We start from the raw sequence: 19,842 nt of genomic DNA on the forward strand, positions 1-19,842 counted from the left end.
TATTTTATTATTTAGTTTATTATTTTTTCAGATCCCATTAAAAATGAGAGTATGGCACAAACATTGACCTTTTTTTGTTTTTCAAAACTGAAAAATTACACAAAAATACTGTTTTATTTATTGAACTTGAACCAGGCTATAATAAAATGGTACAGTTTTTGTGTATTTTTTGAAAATCTTTACGAAAACCGTTAAAAACATACATTTCCCACCATCGCTGTCATGCTCTGAACATAACATGACTGAGCTTGAAGAGAGTTACACGGCCGGGCAACACCACTGCTGAAGGAGAAAAGATGAAAATATATTTCAGAAAGGACCAGACAGTGTTGTGTGTCTGAGGTGTGAATCTGTGGAATAGTCTTCCGTTAACACTCCACACACAATCATTTTAAAGCTCAAATGGAAATGGCTGTGGTCTGAACAAACTTTGGCATTTTGATTTTCTATTGAGACGTAACCGCACGTATGAGCTGAACATGAATGAGTGTAAAATGTGCATTATTTGAAAACTGTGTGTTATATGTGATTATATGGAATAAGAGTGTTTTATGTTGACCCTTTTATGAGCTCACAGACTGAAATGAGCCTACTATATATATACAGTCCAGTGTCTTTACATTCATGTTGTATACTAAAATACATATTTTACACTTTCAGAAAAGCTTCTAAAAATCATTACCTCTAGTTGTATCTGTTGATTATAAGTGCATTGGTAATAGAGCCCTACCTCCTGTACATAGTCTTGGATTTATACTTTTTTACTTGTAGATGTACAGCTGTGTATACTTTTGTTGCTTTTTTGCAATTTCTTTGGTATTTGCAATTTTAACGATTTACAGTTTTTATTTTATTTGACAGGGACAATGCAATGATAGATAGTTACAAAACAAAGCTTGTAGCCGATGTGATGCATATGTTTATAGCCAGTGCTGATTTTCAACTCCCGTCACTGGTTGGGGATTTCTACACCCCGCCCCTTCACGGATATAAACATTACCATATTGTCCGTACTATAAGTCGCACTATAAGTCGCACCTTTTTTCATAGTTTTGGCCGGGGTGCGCCTCATACTTATATTTATACTTATATACTTATACTCCGGAGCGACTTATATGTGATTTTATTTGTTATTTTCACACTTGCAACCGCATTTCATACTCCAGTGCAACTTATATGTTTTTTTCTTCTCTATTATGGAATTTTTTGGCTTGTGCAACTTATACTCCGGAAAATACGGTATTAACATTTATTTTGCCCCTTTTTCTATGTTTGTTATCATGTTGTAATTTGTGGGCAATCAGTATCAATAATCTTTTTTAAGTATCCAAAAAAATGAATGGCTAAGTATTTCTATCAAAATGATACTCGAGTAGAAGCAAAAAGTATCGCGACATAATCTCATTAAAAGTGTGATTTATTGAATGTTCCTCCTATTAAATGTTGCAAAGGCACAAATAGAAAGGGGCTGGAGGAGTTGGAGAAGCAGAACTGGTGTTGTACAGTACAGTGCTCAAATCTCTTGTGACTTTTAGAGTAATGTCTTCCCCCGGAAACGGCCCTCCTCGCGCCCTAAAAAGCGGGGCCCGCAACTCCGCCGAGGGTTTTGATCCACAACTCGCGCTAAACAATGAATCTACCATCATCGCAGGGGCCATGTGTGCGCTCTGCTGCGAAGGGACGCCACAATTAGCAGCATATTCATTTCTGATATAATTGCTGTCAGATTATGCGACAACAATAGTGATGAATGCCACACAGGAGCCTTCGCAATTAGACCGGCGTGGACCAGCACAATTTAAAACACATTCACGCGGCGCATCTGGTCAAGCGGCGCAAAGACAATGGTGGAGATCATTTTACAGTCGCATGATTACGCTGCAGCGCGCTCGCTCCCCAGTGAGGGCCGGTCTTTTGCTCAACATGCCCTTTTATCATGTAGTTCCTAAAGCACGTGTATAGAGGCCAAGGGTACGTGTACGCCTCTGGAACGCGACAGTCCCACGTCAAAGTCCCCCGAGGGTCCAGGAGTAATCTAAATTTGCCATTCATTAATAAAAAAGTGTTTAAATGTGCGACGAGGCTAATCAAATATGTGGTAACTAAAGTCCATGAGGTGATTGTTTTCACTCAGCTTTGGTGGGATGTTTAAATAGATTACAAGGATTTTAGCCAGATTTTAAGTCCAATTTGCCTCCATGAGTTTGAGAGGGCGTGGCCGAGTAAGCAATCACTCGTCGCGACACTCTACTCCTCATGTCTTTGGGTTCAATGTGATTCTTTCATTTTGTCTGGTTTAGTTTCATTTTGTTTTTATTTTATTGTTTTATGAATTACTGTTTTTATTAGGCCCGAGCGCCACAAGCTGGCGAGAGGCCTATCAATCTCGTAAGGCCGTGCAAAGCACGGCTGCGAAAGTGCGCACATAGTGCGCACGAAATCGAGCGCAAAGCGCTCGCCCACTTCCAAACACTCACTAACGCACTCCTTCACTCATGCACGCCCCGTGCATACTAATTAGTAGTAGGAAAATGGAACATTACCGTTGTAAATGGGCGAAGCCCGTGCAAAAGTACGCACTAAACAAGCACTTTACATTGAGATGACGGGTCGTCATCCCCATATAAAGCACTCATTTGCGCTAAGTAGCTCACGAATACGTTCCCCATCTCTTGCATGTTCCGTGCATATAAGCATGTAATGCAAAAATTGAACATTATTACTGTATAGAGGGCCAAAAACACAAAGTGGGCGGAGCCCACTCAAAATTAACGAAAGTACCCGTCAGTGACCAGGGACCCACACCATGAGTCGAAAATGTATAGTTTATGATATTTGAAAAATGGGAAACATTGTTTTCGCATCGGAATATTATTCTTTCTTCTTTCTTCTTTCTTCTTCTTTCTTCTCGGGACCAACCCCCCTATTTTTCACCCTGTGAACATTGACGAAAAGTCACAAAAATTTGCACACCTCTAAAAATCGTGCCTCTCTACATTCTGGCTATTTCCCTTTTCTAAAATAAAAAAAATTGGCGCGTCAGCGCCCCCAAATGTACCAAAAATGCATTGAGAGATGGGAAATGACCCAAAAAAAATCTGATCGTAGAATCATGAAATTTGGCGCAGAGGTAGATGGTGACAAGAGAAGTAAAAAATATTATTACGGCAACGCCGTCCGCCCAACCAAATGTCGGCCATATTGCTTCAAAAATGGCTGAACATGACTTCGGAGTTTTTCCAAACGTCGTACTTTTACAAACTCCTCCCAGGGCGTTGGCCCTAAAAAGCTGAAATTTGGTGAAAATGCTACTGAGGAGTGGGACATCAAAAGTTATCCAAATTACATTGATACCTCTCACGGTCTCTGTGCGGCGAAGCCGCAAACTGTAGCTAGAATTTCAGAAATCTCCCAAATTTAACATTTCTGCCGTTTGCGCAGATAAAGTCCGAATTGCGTCAAATTAGAATCAGTTGTTAAACTCTTTGCCCTAAACCTACTTGAAGTGAAATAAATTAATTTGGAGCCACAGCGCCCCCTACAGATTTTATATGGAGGTTAAATATTTAGTTTTGCGAAATTATATGAAATTTGACACACAACTCAATTTTAGAATCCCCATCAAAAAAGTCAATGAGACCCATGTCATAATTGTTATGGCGTTGCCGTAACGATGACCGAAACCTTCCACGTTATTCCAATGGGGAAATCGCCAGAACATGTTTAACTTTAGACTTTCACAAACTCCTCTTAGGGCGTCAGCCCTATTAACCTGAAATTTGGTGAGACTCATCTTCAGGGGTGGACCATCAAAAGTTATCCACATTTTTATTCAAAGAGTCACGGTGTCTGTGCGGCAAAGCCGCACATTTTGCCAAGAATTCAAAATAAAATTGCTTTTTGATGGTAAAACAAAGGGGAGAAGATGTGACAGCGTCACAGATTCAGCAGTAGGCGTAATAAAAGGACAATTGGGGCGCGTTAGCGCCCCCTCCTCTTGCGGCGTGGCAGCGGCGGCGTGGCGAGGGCCGATCATTGCCGCTTGCGGCTATATTTTTGTATTATTATTATTTAAATGTTCTTGTTTTTATTTTTTATTATTATTTATATTATTTCTTCATTTTTTAATTTAAATTATTTATTTATTTATTTGTTCATTTCAGGAACAGTGCATATAGCCGACATTACGTGCAAATATGCCAGAATTAGGCTTTAGAAGAGGGCTATTTTTCATCTGTAGTCCCTGGACAGATGTTAAAAGTCATCCTACACAAAATACACAAAGTAAAAGTACAGTTGTTTTAAGGTAAAATCCATCACTCTAAAATCCTACATTGCACCCAAAGACCCACACGCAACAAACAAATCAACAACAAAACACACTCAAGAGACAAATGGCCATAATCCAGCAGGGGGCAGCGGCGGGTTAATGCTGACAGCTTTGCTTGTCGATGAACAGTTTCTGTGACTTCTATTTATGGCATCGCAGCTTCAAAACCTCCAATGTTATCAAACTAATATCACGAGTAGTTCTTACGCTTTACAACCAGGCAACCGGAGCAGCCGGACAGCACCCGGGGCTGTTGCCAAGTGACCAATCTTAGTTTTCCCAAAGTGGGACAAATGAAGTCATGCTCATCTTAAACAGCAGAAATAGCATAGATAACACCAACAATTTATCAGCACTGCTACAATGACCGTGATATACCAGCGACGACACCTTTAAAAGCAGGATTTACTCCACATGGATTTCATCTTTTTGTGTATTTTTTGCTGTAAAGAGGAGCTCACCTTGTATTCTCATGTTGTTGTTGTTGTTGTGGTGTTACTTTTAATGGCGGTTGGCAGCCAACGGAAAAGGTGAATTTACTGCCACCTAATGTAGTACTTCTTATTTGTACGTCTTCTGTAGCCGTACGTCTTCTGTAGCCGTACTTCTTCTGTAGTCGTATGTCTTCTGTAGTCGTACGTCTTCTGTAGCCGTACGTCTTCTGTAGCTGTACGTCTTCTGTAGTTGTACGTCTTCTGTAGCCGTACGTCTTCTGTAGTCGTACGTCTTCTGTAGTTGTACGTCTTCTGTAGCCGTACGTCTTCTGTAGTCGTACGTCTTCTGTAGCTGTACGTCTTCTGTAGTCGTTCGTACGTCTTCTGTAGTTGTACGTCTTCTGTAGTTGTACGTCTTCTGTAGTTGTACGTCTTCTGTAGTTGTACGTCTTCTGTAGTCGTTCGTACGTCTTCTGTAGTTGTACGTCTTCTGTAGTTGTACGTCTTCTGTAGCCGTACTTCTTCTGTAGTCGTATGTCTTCTGTAGTCGTACGTCTTCTGTAGTTGTACGTCTGCTGTAGCTGTACTTCTTCTGTAGCTGTACGTCTTCTGTAGTCGTACGTCTTCTGTAGTTGTACGTCTTCTGTAGCCGTACGTCTTCTGTAGTCGTACGTCTTCTGTAGTTGTACGTCTTCTGTAGTCGTACGTCTTCTGTAGTTGTACGTCTTCTGTAGCCGTACGTCTTCTGTAGTCGTACGTCTTCTGTAGTTGTACGTCTTCTGTAGTCGTACGTCTTCTGTAGTTGTACGTCTTCTGTAGCCGTACGTCTTCTGTAGTCGTACGTCTTCTGTAGTCGTACGTCTTCTGTAGTCGTACGTCTTCTGTAGCTGTACGTCTTCTGTAGTCGTTCGTACGTCTTCTGTAGTTGTACGTCTTCTGTAGTTGTACGTCTTCTGTAGTTGTACGTCTTCTGTAGTCGTTCGTACGTCTTCTGTAGTTGTACGTCTTCTGTAGTTGTACGTCTTCTGTAGTTGTACGTCTTCTGTAGTTGTACGTCGTCTTCTCTTCAAAGTATGTGTTTTACGCTATTACAAGGACATCTCTCAACCCTTCTTCTTTCTTCTTCTTCTCTGGTGTTCATGGCAGTCGGTATCAATACAGTGATACATTACCGCCACCTACTGTAGTTGTACGTCTTCAAAGTATGTGTTTTACGCTATACCGTTTAAAAAAAAAAAAAAAAAGAGAGAAAGAAAGAAACCCCATTGAATCCTGTTGTACTTTTGCCTCTACTTAAATCAGATCTTTCCTGGAATCAGACATTTTGTGATGTTTTGTTATATAACTGATTAGCCCTTTTAATTCAATGTTATTTTTGGGATTGTCAATGTAAAAAATATAATAAAAGTATTTCCAGAACCGAAGGGCGTGCGGCCTAACACTACTTATCCAGAGAGCCGTGACATTTAAGAAAGGAGCCGATAACGAATGAGCTCATTACTGCGCGTCGCGTCCGAATCCAAGAACCAAACCTCTCGCACAAACACGAGGAGAGCTTGATGAATACATGTATAATCTTAAATATGAATGGGAAAATATGGACCAGAACGTGTCCTCCTCAGGCAGTAACAATATGTGCTCACAAAGTTATCAAGTGGATGTTTGACTTGCGCAAGAAGATTAAAGAGAGGAACGGTGGGAAAGAAAGAAAGAAAGACAATGCAATTAGCCTGAAGTGGAGAAGAATAAATGTATATGCAAAGGCTTGTTTTTCACTTAAATACTCACCTGGGTGCAGAGTGTGGGAGAGGCGGCTGTGGCCAATGGGGTATGGATAAGGTTAGAGCAAAATTAAAAAACACAAATAATAAAGCTTAAACATAGCCAGAAGTTTTGAAGTACCAGTAAGTTTAGCTGTAGCTACTGCGAATATGGAAAAAGACCAAGTGGGCCACATACTTTCACTCACCCAGGAAGCAGCTTGTACCTTCTATTACTGCTTCTTCTTCTTTGGTTTTATGGTGGTTGGTATCTAAGTGTTACATTACCGCCACCTACTGTAGTTGTTGCTGTTGTGTTCCTTTTCATTTAAAAAAAAAAAAGAGGGAGAGAGAGAAAGAGTGAAATGGAGAGCAGAAGCTTATACCACTGAACAAACTTACAATCTTTTCCAGAAACAAAGTGCCTATGACTTTTACGATTTTCTTATTTTGACTTGACATTATTTGGTGTATTTGTACCTGTTGTACTCATACATTATAGTTTTACACCAATCAAGCAGGTATTTGTGGAGAAAATGTTGAAAAATATGCAGAAAATGACAGGAAGTGACATCACACCAGGGAACTCATTCCAGTTTATGCAGTATTTACACAAATAAACATATTTTTTTGACTCTCTAAACATGAATTCAACAAAATAAAGTTGCTCTTCTATATTTTTATTTGTTAAATAAAAAAAATTCTGACATTCAATGCGTTTTTCCCCAATGTTTGCTGGGAAATTCTCTAGTGTGATGTCATCGATTACAGGAAGTGAAATTATAAACCTACCAAAATTCAAATTATATCTATCTTGGCACTTTAACCAGTCCGCTACTTATAAATGCTGAGGAGTGCTCTTGGTCTTACAAAAAAACAGCAAACGAGCTCAAACTCTGGCCAAAAATGCACACTTAAAAGCCTTTAATTTTCTCAAAAATCGACAGTATGCCTTATATATTGCTTAATTCTGGTTGTGCTCACTAACCTCAAAGCGATTTTTGTGTGGTGCACGTTTTGTTTGGCTTAATGCGCCTTATAGTCCTTATAGTCCCGTGCGCCTATATGAAAAATGATCAAAAACAGACCATTCATTGACAGTTCGCCTTATAGTGCAAAAAATACAGTACTGCAAGAACCTTTTTGTCCAACACGGTCGCACAGCGGTCCTGTCCAGCATCTCCACATCTGCCCGTCCGGTCGCTCAGCCCGATGCACGGCCGCACAGAGATTTCTCCGGGGCTCTGGAATCACGTCCCTTCTGTATTTGAGGTCGAGTGATTCCCGTCTTAAAAAGTCAGACAGACTTTTAGTTCGTCTTTGTTCGTCTTCACTTCTCGACTGTGGAGTGTGTGGATGTTGTAGTGTTTTTGTGCTCGCCTGTGCTTTTCGGTCCTTTGCAGCTGAACAGAGATGTGTACGTCAGAACCTGTTTATAATTATAAAAAAGTGAACATTTGGCTAAAAAAAATAAAATTTTGTGGAATTAAAGTATGTTTGCACGTACGGACACGGCCATTGACATTCGCTCGTTTTCTTATTTAAGAAAAGCACGAGCCCTTGAGTAGAGACTTCACGGCTGCCGGATCTGGGTGAGGGTTACTAAGGGTTACCATGAGGATAATAGCTTGCTTTATTTGTAACCGGTGCTTCTGCGCACGCTCGCTATGAAATGCATCACTTCTTATTTCTCCGACACTTTCTTAATCGAGACGCGACTCGACATTTGTCATTAAACCCGAATTTACATATGAACTGCATAAATAACAAACTTAACACGCTCGCTAGAATGACATGACATAACGTTGCAATGAAATGGCAGTAAATGTCATGAAATAAACAGATCGACCTTTTAAAAGAAGCGCAACAGACGGTTTTTCACATTGCATAACCTTCTGTAAGATGAGTTTAACATTTAAAGTTTTGTTATAATAGTGTCAAAAGTGACCTCGTCTGGGAATATACATGCGTTCACACATTCGGGAACTTTTACAGTATCAACCGAGTTCGCCATTTTGAAAGGGGCCCAACAACACGTCTACTACATACACTATCTGAGCTATATGAGGCCAAAATGCCCAAAACCTGCTTTATCTGTCAGGACATCGCTCTGTTGTCGGACCAAGGAATGATAGCTTAGTAGTGTGCCTTAGTTTGCCGTTATCGTCTAAAGAATCAAAGTATTCGTAGCTCATTGTGTCGTAGAAAAGGAATCAGTTGTGGTGGTTGCTAGTGTATCGCGTGCCCCTTTCAAAATGGCCGCTATGGGGAAGTCCCGGATGTACGACGTCACTTCGAACGCATGTCTTCTTATTCTTCACTCGACAATGAAAGAAAATCCACAGTGGTATAACATTGGGTAGTTTTATTGAAATTGTAAATGTGTTAGGTGTCATTATGCGTTTTTCTACACTCACAAAACCATAAAAGTTTGAACATTATAATAATGATTTGCTGCTTCAACATTACATTCAAAGCTGTAAATTGTTATAGCTACATTTTTGTTAAAAACACCATATTTACATTAATTGCAATACACATTTTTATATTTGGCATACTTACATGAATCTCATAATTTACAAGTTGTCAAGTACTGATTAATGTGAACGTTGAATCTCCCAAAAATTCACAAGAAATGAAAAAAGTAGCTCACCCATACAAAAAAAAAAGATACAAACGATACGAGCTAGTTTTGCCCCTTCGGAAAAAGTCGTGGCAAATCTCAACGTTGCGTTAAAACGTTCTGTATTCTACAAAACGCCGATGGCGTTTGCCTGTGGCAGAGTTTGACTTCCGCCGTGTTGTCGTCGTGGTTCCCGCGGGGGCAGCTCCTGACACTGGAGTCTGCCCACGTCCAGCGCTTTTAATTAAAACACAAATTAAACTTTTACTGTACAAATATTTGACAGTGATTAGTTTGAAAATATTATTCCAGCGTGCAATTGACTGATAAAGAAAAGAAAAAAAAAAGGCTGACATCGCAACTTCATTCTAAATACCTTTTTTAATGGGCTCTGTGGCACAGCAGCAGTTGGCTAGCTCGGTGTTAGCGTTAGCATTACTTCCTGCGCAATTCTTAGATAAATAAAAAAGTGTCAAAACATCCCGATTTCAAGTTTGTGACCGGCTTTACAAAATTTCTGAAAGACAAAATAAAGTAAAATTGGCGAAAACAACCAGATAAATAACTTTTATTTACATTTAGGTCTGTTTTTTGGATGAGACATTGAAGTAAAAAGAAATAATCTAGCTCCTAAAATTGTCACGATTATTTTTTTTTTGTACAATTACGATTATACTGTGACCTGAATAATCCCGATTATTGATTAACCGTTTAATTGTGACATCCCTCCAGACAAAAACTATACTGTGTTTATAAAAGGAGGTGTCTGTGGGTCAATGCTAAAGCTAATGCTAACGCTAACTTTGAGGCATAATGAATATAAAAACAAAACAAATGATAAAATAACTAACTGAAGTCATCTCTAAATAAAACACATCAGGTAGTGTTGAAATTTAAACTGTAATCAATTGTTTCTTTACACGTTACGTTTAAATAAAAGTTAGCATTAGCTGTAAGAGACTGTTAGCGTTCCAACTGCCGCGGCGCACAGAGCCCATTCATCATTTAACAGTTCTGTTCTTAATACGACGAGTAGCAGTTTTGACAATTTTGTGCTTGTTCTAAGTACGCTAGGCTTGATCAGCGGCTCATAACGTTTGATGACATTTTTAAAACCTATAAAATACAATCTCAATCTCAAACTGAAAAAAATAAATAACGTGAATTTCTCTTTACAGCACATTGTACGCGATCCTTTGGCACAATACTTGGTTACTCTACTACCCCTAAAATGTGTTGTCACGTATGTCATGCACAGAGGGAACTTCCAAAACAGTGATCACAACAGCAATGGTAAAAATGACGTGCACGTGCAGCCTTTTGTGACTGGCCAGGGCGTGTTGCGACGGCTTTTAATTATAGGAAAATATGCGACTGTTTAAAAAAGAGAAAGGGCAGTGTAAGTGGTAAGGCAGCGATTCGCTTGAGAGTTTTTTTGTTTGTTTTTTTAACACGTAGACCTGAACAATGAGCCTTTTTTAACCTACAACTGTCAATATTACCGTTTCCAATTGTTTTCCCGAGATCCAATTCGTCAAATCCAATTTCATTTTGTTATTTTTGACCATTACTCATGTGGATATGAATACAGAAGCACAATCCTATCTACGACACTTGACTGAAATGCATACTCGAGGCCTCTAGCACCTTTTTTGCCATACAATATACAATGTACAGTTATTATTTTGAAAAAAAAAAAAAAAAAAAAAGAATAAACCTAACGTGCAATACTCAAGGATAAAAGACTCTGTTTGCAATACTTAAGGCAAAACAATTTCCATATATACCAATATACATACAGATTATTACAACGTCCTCAAAACTGCTCTGAGTAAATGTATTGAAATCACTGTAAAATGATGTTCTATAGCTAAAAGTGCAGAGGCAATAAAATACGACGCCTTCTACAAAAAAGGTTTGATTTATTAGAACACGTTTCGCCTCTGAATCGGTAACTCGTCCGTTATTGACAAGTAGGAATGCCAAATTAAAAAGGGTGCCCGGTAAAAAAAGTGCAAATAATGCCAGTGTATTTCCAGCCCCGGAGGTAAAATCTTAAAACCAGCAGCAGCAGCAGCAGCACCTATAGTTGAGACACTTTCCTGGGCAGGGGTCGCGGTCGGGGGACGCGCGGGTCCGAGGCGTCCAGCTTCATGCTCCCGGTGCGCAGCTGGTGCGGTTTGGGGGGCAGCGCCGGAGCGTCCGTCTGGGGCGGAATGGAGAGACTGTGGGGCAGCGGCACGGGCCGGCGCGGGTTGTCCCTGACGAAGACGCTGTAGGGCGGCGGCGTCTTGTTCTCCCGCCGTATGGGTTCGTCCGAGCCGCTGGAGATGGAGGTGGGCAGGGTGGCGGGCGGGCCGAGCGGCAGGTGGAACGGAGGGTGGTCGGAGGCTGGGAGCTCGGTGCCGGACGCCTCCGAGACGCTGCAGCGGCTGAGGGACGAGATGCCGCTGCTGTAGCTGCCGGACAGCACCGGCGAGCTGGAGACCAGGCCCGACGACTGGCACTCGGTGGGCGACGGCGTGAACGGGGGCACCGTGTTCTGGAGGGAGAAAGGAAGAGATGAATAAGGAAGGAATAGTTTAGTAGGGAGTAGTACAGCACTAACAAAAGGGACGTGGTGTACAATTTTAGTGTTGTGACATTCCTGTGTAATTGTATTTGACGACTTTCTGAATGATAAAGTAATGTAAATGTGACGTACACAGCCAGATAATAACAAATCTAAAAACAACATTATATTAAAGCAAGATGGGGAACCTGACCTGAAGTATTAGTCTAACTAATACTTAATAACACTCACCAACACTTAAAGTGCCCCCTACAGGTCCGGCGTCTCATTGAACTAAAATGCAGTTAAGATAAATATATTTAGAATTTTGCTAAATATTGTAAAAATGTCATCACAGAATAGCACATTTTTTCGGTTTGTAATTTCACTTCCTGTTTGTAATTGATAACATCACACTAGGAAATTACCGGCAAACACTGGGAAAAAAATAATCTAATGTAAAAAAAAAATTTACTTGACAAATAAAAATATATGAGGGAACCTTGATTTTGTTGAATTAATGTTTAGAGAGTCAAAAGTTGTGTAAATTCTGCATAAACTTCGACTGGAATGAGACTGGTGAGATGTCACTTATTTTCTACAGATTTTTCGACTTTTCTCCACAAATACCTGCTCGATTGGTGTAAAACTAAAATGTATACGTACAACAGGTATAAATACACAAAACAAAGTCAAAATTAGAAAATTGTAAAAACCTGTCAAATGCACAAGCACAAGTTTATATTCACATGCATTCATATTTTGGCTTGTGCACAGCTTTTTTTCAAGCGCAGCCAATCAGGGCCTTGCTTCTCGGCTCTTACCTCCGAGTTGATGAGAAATAAAATACTTAATTATTAACTGCATTTTGCTCTCATTTTGTCACAAAAAGTGCTGATTTTACAAGATTTTGTTTGGGTGAAAACATTTACTAATTTATCAAAAAATTACAACAACAAAAAACTCTTTAGGAGTATAGATTGAATTGAAATGACTTATTTAAGCTAAATTATTGTCACGATTATAATTTTAGTTCTTACAATTATTTTTTTCTCCTACTGACGTTTTTTTCTTTTTTTTTTTTAAAAAGCAAAATTTAGATTTTTTTTAGATTATTATTCGTGCTTTGTCGTAAAATGTGAAATTTAAAATGGATTGTATTTGAATGTTCATCGATATTGAATAACCTTAATACAAATTCTCCCCATGTCGCATTTTCTAAAGACCAAACCAAATGACTGTAACATCTTAAATCAGGTTAAAAAACAAAACACGGAATAAAACCAACTCTAACTAAAGCCAGTGCTTTTCTGAGTCCGACCGTGTTTCTGAGCGTTTTTTTAAGCACACCTGAGCACAGATTGCCTCGACTCTCTGTGGTTTTGTGAACGCCTCATACCAAAGAAACGGGGACACTGAACAGATTGGGAGGGCCAGGTTTTTCCCCTCCATCAGCTGGCCCTGTGCGCCGGGATGAAAACGCACAATATGCCACACTTCCCTCTTCAAAATCCGATTACTCATCAACAGTTTTTCTAAGCTATTACGGCCCGGTACCATTATTTCAGCTACATTTTAATTGGATCTACTGAAGTATACGATTGCCCGGTAAGGCCGAATTAGTCACGCTACAGCCGACTTTTTAAAGACTTTTATGTGCAACTCTGGAAAAATGATTCTTATTATACACATGGAACAGCCTGGATTTGACTTTCTATTTTGAGCGGACTGTAATTATCCCGGCGTGTAGTTATTTCCATTTTTTACGACATTGATTTCTTCACGAGATGTTGTTCCTGACACGGGCTGCATTTTTTATTTAAAGCTTCATGTTGTTCTCTCAAGATTTTATTAAACATGACAAAGACGTTTGAAGAAAGGTCGAGGAGGCTGAGAACTGTATGCACAGCGCTGCGGCACATGTGCAACACATTTAACCCCTGCACCAGCGCCGAGCATGCTGCAGTTTGACCCTATTCAGATAGTTGAACCGCTATAGCAATGCTGCATTCATATGTCGGACTGGTCACTGGTTTCATCTCCCTGAGTTCAGATGTGCATGATTGACAGTTTCATGAGCCTGACGTAAGTAAACACATCTGATTGCACGGTTCTGTTTGAGTTTGGCTTCTGTTTGAGTTTGGCTTTGAGCGGTGACCAGAGATGTGTGTATTCTGGAGCTGTAACTAAGGCTAATTTCAGTAGTCGACTTGTCAGCGATTATTTCTATTATCTTGACACCGACAAACAGAACTGAAAGGTCTTTCGTATGTGTTTTTGGGTCTGTATTTTCCAGAAAACAATCACGATTTCTCACATTCTCTTGGTGTGAAAGGTTTGATGGCCACTGGTTTAGCGCTTCAATGTCACATTTTAGTTGTATTGTACTGTTTACACATGTTTACGTTCGTTCTTAAACTCCTTTGTGTGTGCGATGGTCAAATACTGCCCTCTAGTGGACGTTATTGGTTTAGGTTTTGTTTCTGCCACATGTGCTCAGTCAAGTACAGTCGGCAAAAACATCTGGTTTTCCTATATATAAAACTTATGCTAAAGTCTGAGCTATGAATCAGTACTTGTTAAAAATGTTAGCTGTTGCTAGCTGCTGTGCATGTAGCCGTGTTCTATTTTAAGCTAGGCTATGTGTCCAGACTTTTATTTTATTGGCTCTTACACGTAAAGGTACGTTTATACGGTCAACGTTGTAATTCCTTAATGTAATAAGGTACAAGTTATGTACAAACTATTTATTTTCAATGTACCTGCATGTACATTTGTGAGCAGTTCATCAATACACACTTCTATGTGTTTTGTTAGTTTTAAATAACAAAAAAACAGAAATCAAAAAGGAAAGATGTTAACAAATAGGCAAGTTGTGGAGAGAAATTTCTAAAAAGGCCAGTAAGGACAAGTCTTCTCTACATGGTCGTTGGACTCTCTTTTTTGTATGTTCAGGGGTCGGCCCTATGTTCCTCAGCCCTATGTTCCTCAGTCCTATGTTCCTCAGTCCTATGTTCCTCGGCCCTATGTTCCTCGGCACTATGTTCCTCGGCCCTATGTTCCTCGGCCCTATGTTCCTCGGCCCTATGTTCCTCGGCCCTATGTTCCTCGGCCCTATGTTCCTCGGCCCTATGTTCCTCAGCCCTATGTTCCTCAGTACTATGTTCCTCAGCCCTATGTTCCTCAGCCCTATGTTCCTCAGCCCTATGTTCCTCAGCCCTATGTTCCTCAGCCCTATGTTCCTCAGTCCTATGTTCCTCAGTACTATGTTCCTCAGCACTATGTTCCTCAGCCCTATGTTCCTCAGTACTATGTTCCTCAGTACTATGTTCCTCAGCACTATGTTCCTCAGCCCTATGTTCCTCAGCCCTATGTTCCTCAGCCCTATGTTCCTCAGCCCTATGTTCCTCAGTCCTATGTTCCTCAGTACTATGTTCCTCAGCACTATGTTCCTCAGCCCTATGTTCCTCAGCCCTATGTTCCTCAGCCCTATGTTCCTCAGCCCTATGTTCCTCAGTACTATGTTCCTCAGCCCTATGTTCCTCAGCACTATGTTCCTCAGTACTATGTTCCTCAGTACTATGTTCCTCAGCCCTATGTTCCTCAGTACTATGTTCCTCAGTCCTATGTTCCTCAGTACTATGTTCCTCAGTACTATGTTCCTCTGTACCTATGTTCCCCGAGACCTGGGTTTGGGTTATATGCTGCTATATTTTATGCTGTAAAACCACATTTCTGCACAATTATTGGGGATGTGGAACCTAAACCAGTAACATATGTTAGTATTAGCAGAGTTCCCCCATTCAACGAACTGCAAGAACATAGGTACTGGGGAACATGGGTACCGGGGAACATGGGTACCGGGGAACATGGGTACCGGGGAACATGGGTACCGGGGAACATGGGTATGCACCCGTATGTTCGCTATCTGTCCAGCCCAGATAGAAACATCCTAGTGAGGACAGAATATGCATACTTTTTTATACTTTTCTTGACAAATAATATTTTCCAGCACCATGAACCTTTACAGGAGAACATATTTTTCATCCTTCCCACTGCCCTCGCGCGCTTCCCCTGCCCTCGCGCGCTTCCCCTGCCCTCGCGCGCTTCCCCTGCCCTCGCGCGCTTCCCCTGCCCTCGCGCGCTTCCCCTGCCCTCGCGCGCTTCCCCTGCACTCGCGCGCTTCCCCTGCCCTCGCGCGCTTCCCCTGCCCTCGCGCGCTTCCCCTGCCCTCGCGCGCTTCCCCTGCCCTCGCGCGCTTCCCCTGCCCTCGCGCGCTTCCCCTGCCCTCCCGCGCTTCCCCTGCCCTCCCGCGCTTCCCCTGCCCTCCCGCGCTTCCCCTGCCCTCGCGCGCTTCCCCTGCCCTCGCGCGCTTCCCCTGCCCTCGCGCGCTTCCCCTGCCCTCGCGCGCTTCCCCTGCCCTCGCACGCTTCCCCTGCCCTCCCACGCTTCCCCTGCCCTCCCACGCTTCCCCTGCCCTCGCACGCTTCCCCTGCCCTCCCACGCTTCCCCTGCCCTCCCACGCTTCCCCTGCCCTCGCACGCTTCCCCTGCCCTCCCACGCTGCTTCCACTGCCCTCCCACGCTTCCCCTGCCCTCCCACGCTTCCACTGCCCTCCCGAGCTCATGTGTGTTGGCTGATGCTGATAAGCGAGGCCGCTGGAGGTCCAGAGCAGGTCTGCCCCCGACTGTGCTGTGATGGGCGGCTCTGTATCTCGCTCCAGGACTCCTCCATTACCACAAAACACACAGACGCGCACACACCTCGTCCACACACACACACACACACACACACACACACACACACACACACACGTTTGATTGACAGGGCCTGCTGGGCGCCGAGCTGTCATTCACACTTTCTCTCTCTCCGTTTCTCCCTTCACACTTGACACAAGCAGAGACCACACACATGCAGTCGCGTGGTCCGGGTTACACGTCTCTGTAAGTCTGGAGCTGAGCCAGGTGCGTTTGTGGCAGGAAAGTGATAGCGGTCGTTTTATAGTTGAGGATAATAATTTTGCTTTTTACGTTAAAAACATTATAGTTTGTTTTGTGCTTAGGCTTGGTTTACTCCTTAAGGATTATTCCACGTTAACGATGACTGTACATTATAGAAATTGTTTGATGCACTGATATTTTTTGATTTTTTTTTGTTCAAACAATAGCTCAACAATAGACCTAAATGTAAATAACTTTTTTTTCAATCTGTTTTTGTAACATTTAAAATGAATTTGTCTGTCAGAAAGTTACCTTATAAACATTACTAACATTTTGACCTTTTCCTGAATTGTTTTAGAATGGTCTCGATCTACATCAGAACTAATACAAAAACACATTAAAATATAACCGCAAGCGGCAATGATCGGCCCTCGCTACGCCGCCGCCGCGCCGCAAAAGGAGGGGGCGCTAACGCGCCCCAATTGTCCTTTTATTACGCCTACTGCTGAATCTGTGACGCTGTCACATCTTCTCCCCTTTGTTTTACCATCAAAAAGCAATTTTATTTTGAATTCTTGGCAAAATGTGCGGCTTTGCCGCACAGACACCGTGACTCTTTGAATAAAAATGTGGATAACTTTTGATGGTCCACCCCTGAAGATGAGTCTCACCAAATTTCAGGTTAATAGGGCTGACGCCCTAAGAGGAGTTTGTGAAAGTCTAAAGTGTAAACATGTTCTGGCGATTTCCCCATTGGAATAACATGGAAGGTTTCGGTCATCGTTACGGCAACGCCATAACAATTATGACATGGGTCTCATTGACTTTTTTGATGGGGATTCTAAAATTGAGTTGTGTGTCAAATTTCATATCATTTCGCAAAACTAAATATTTAACCTCCATATAAAATCTGTAGGGGGCGCTGTGGCTACAAATTAATTTATTTCACTTCAAGTAGGTTTAGGGCAAAGAGTTTAACAACTGATTCTAATTTGACGCAATTCGGACTTTATCTGCGCAAACGGCAGAAATGTAAAATTTGGGAGATTTCTGAAATTCTTGCTACAGTTTGCGGCTTCGCCGCACAGAGACCGTGACAGGTATCAATGTAATTTGGATAACTTTTGATGTCCCACTCCTCAGTAGCATTTTCACCAAATTTCAGCTTTTTAGGGCCAACGCCCTGGGAGGAGTTCGTAAAAGTACGACGTTTGGAAAAACTCCGAAGTCATGTTTAGCCATTTTTGAAGCAATATGGCCGACATTTGGTTGGGCGGACGGCGTTGCCGTGTTAATATTTTTTACTTCTCTTGTCACCATCTACCTCTGCGCCAAATTTCATGATTCTACGATCAGATTTTTTTTGAGTCATTTCCCATCTCTCAATGCATTTTTGGTACATTTGGGGGCGCTGACGGGCCAATTTTTTTTATTTTAGAAAAGGGAAATAGCCAGAATGTAGAGAGGCACGATTTTTAGAGGTGTGCAAATTTTTGTGACTTTTCGTCAATGTTCACTGGGTGAAAAATAGGGGGGTTGGTCCCGAGAAGAAGAAGAAGAATAATATTCCGATGCGAAAACAATGTTTCCCATTTTTCAAATATCATAAACTATACATTTTCGGAAAGCGCTCGCGCTTTCCTACCTCATGGTGTGGGTCCCTGGTCACTGACGGGTACTTTCGTTAATTTTGAGTGGGCTCCGCCCACTTTTTTTTGGCCACGTTTTTGGCCCTCTATACAGTAATAATGTTCAATTTTTGCATTACATGCTTATATGCACGGAACATGCAAGAGATGGGGAACGTATTCGTGAGGTACTTAGCGAAAATGAGTGCTTTATATGGGGATGACAACAGCTATGCGGTCGTCATCTCAATGTAAAGTGCTCGTTTAGTGCGCACTTTTGCACGGGCTTCGCCCGTTTACAACGGTAATGTTCCATTTTCCTACTACTAATTAATATGCACGGGGCGTGCATGAGTGAAGGAGTGCGTTAGTGAGTGTTTGGAAGTGGGCGAGCGCTTCGCGCTCGATTTCGTGCGCACAATGTGCGCACTTTCGCAGCCGTGCTTCGCACGGCCTTACGAGACTAATGGGCCTCTTGCCAGCTTGTGGCGCTCGGGCCTAATAAACTATTATTTTGTGTTTAGAGCATTTAGTAGTATATATATATATATATATATATATATATATATATATATATATATATATATATATATATATATATATATATATATATATATATATATATATAATATATATAAATATATTTTCATATATGAACATGTATTGCACAGATGACAGTTGTAACACATTTTCACTCTTATACATGAACATGTATTGCACAGATGACAGTTGCAAGTCTCAGCAGACGTGGTAAAAGTGGACAAGGTGACATATCGCCCCAGTAGCACGTGCACATTAAGTAAAATCGGGAATTAGCCCGGGGCCGTCCCACTGCGGGGCCCTTTTCGCGGGACAGTCGGGGCATAAAATGACCGAATCAGCAGCGGCAGCAGCAGTGGAGCAGTTAGCGGCTTGACTGAACAGTAATGCAGAGCTCTCCAGCCTCCAGTCGGCGCGGAGCGGGATAAAGACCCCGGAGCGAAGAGCTAACACGTTATTAGCCGCTCAGGATAAAGACCCAGGGCTGTCACTAAGCAAGGTCAGCCCGTCTCAGAACAAGAAAGAGAACTTGGAAAAGTGGCAAGTAGACTCTTTCGCTGCTTTTAAACCAGTGTGCCCGTGTGTGAGCAGAATTACACAGTAGGTTTTAATAGTAGAATGGATATTAGCCATCGATTATGAGGAATCAAGAGCAAACTGTCAGGCAAAGAAAAACATTTAAAGCCCCAGGACACAACCATTTAGTCAAACAAGCTGAGCAAAATTAAAGCTTGTCCTTTTTTAATTTTGGATGAAATTATTGCACTGTAAATTGTACCAAAAAAAAAAAAAAAAAAATGACTCGTACTCGTTGTTCCTTGTGCTATAATATTCCACATTTCTATTTCCATGCCTGCCACCTCCAGAAAGTTACATACTGTTGCTTCGGTTAACAACATGAATAGCAAGTAACTGAACTAATGTGCTTTATTAATTCATATTTACAAATATGCAGCTTCTCATAATGGTTTTTCCATGTCGTTTATGAGTTTAATCTGACAGTAAATACAAGGCGTACTCAAGTCTACTGAACATC

The 19,842-nt window shown here is 41.6% G+C and overlaps 1 protein-coding gene across 2 annotated transcripts in view; it reads right to left on the bottom strand.

Annotated features, from left to right (window-relative positions):
- Positions 1–8,874: 8,874 nt before the first annotated feature.
- Positions 8,875–19,842, bottom strand: part of dock4b (dedicator of cytokinesis 4b) — a 228,037-nt gene continuing 217,069 nt past the window's right edge. For both annotated transcript variants that reach the window (XM_072454830.1, XM_072454829.1), the window contains exon 53: positions 8,875–11,689. In XM_072454830.1, coding sequence (XP_072310931.1) covers positions 11,231–11,689 — 459 coding nt within the window. In that variant the 3' untranslated portion in view covers positions 8,875–11,230. The remainder of the gene's footprint in view (positions 11,690–19,842) is intronic.

The sequence above is a fragment of the Eucyclogobius newberryi genome, unplaced genomic scaffold, assembly GCF_026437365.1.
Source record: "Eucyclogobius newberryi isolate DKJ021-1_F unplaced genomic scaffold, fEucNew1.0.hap1 SCAF_2, whole genome shotgun sequence".
NCBI classification, from domain to species: domain Eukaryota; kingdom Metazoa; phylum Chordata; class Actinopteri; order Gobiiformes; family Gobiidae; genus Eucyclogobius; species Eucyclogobius newberryi.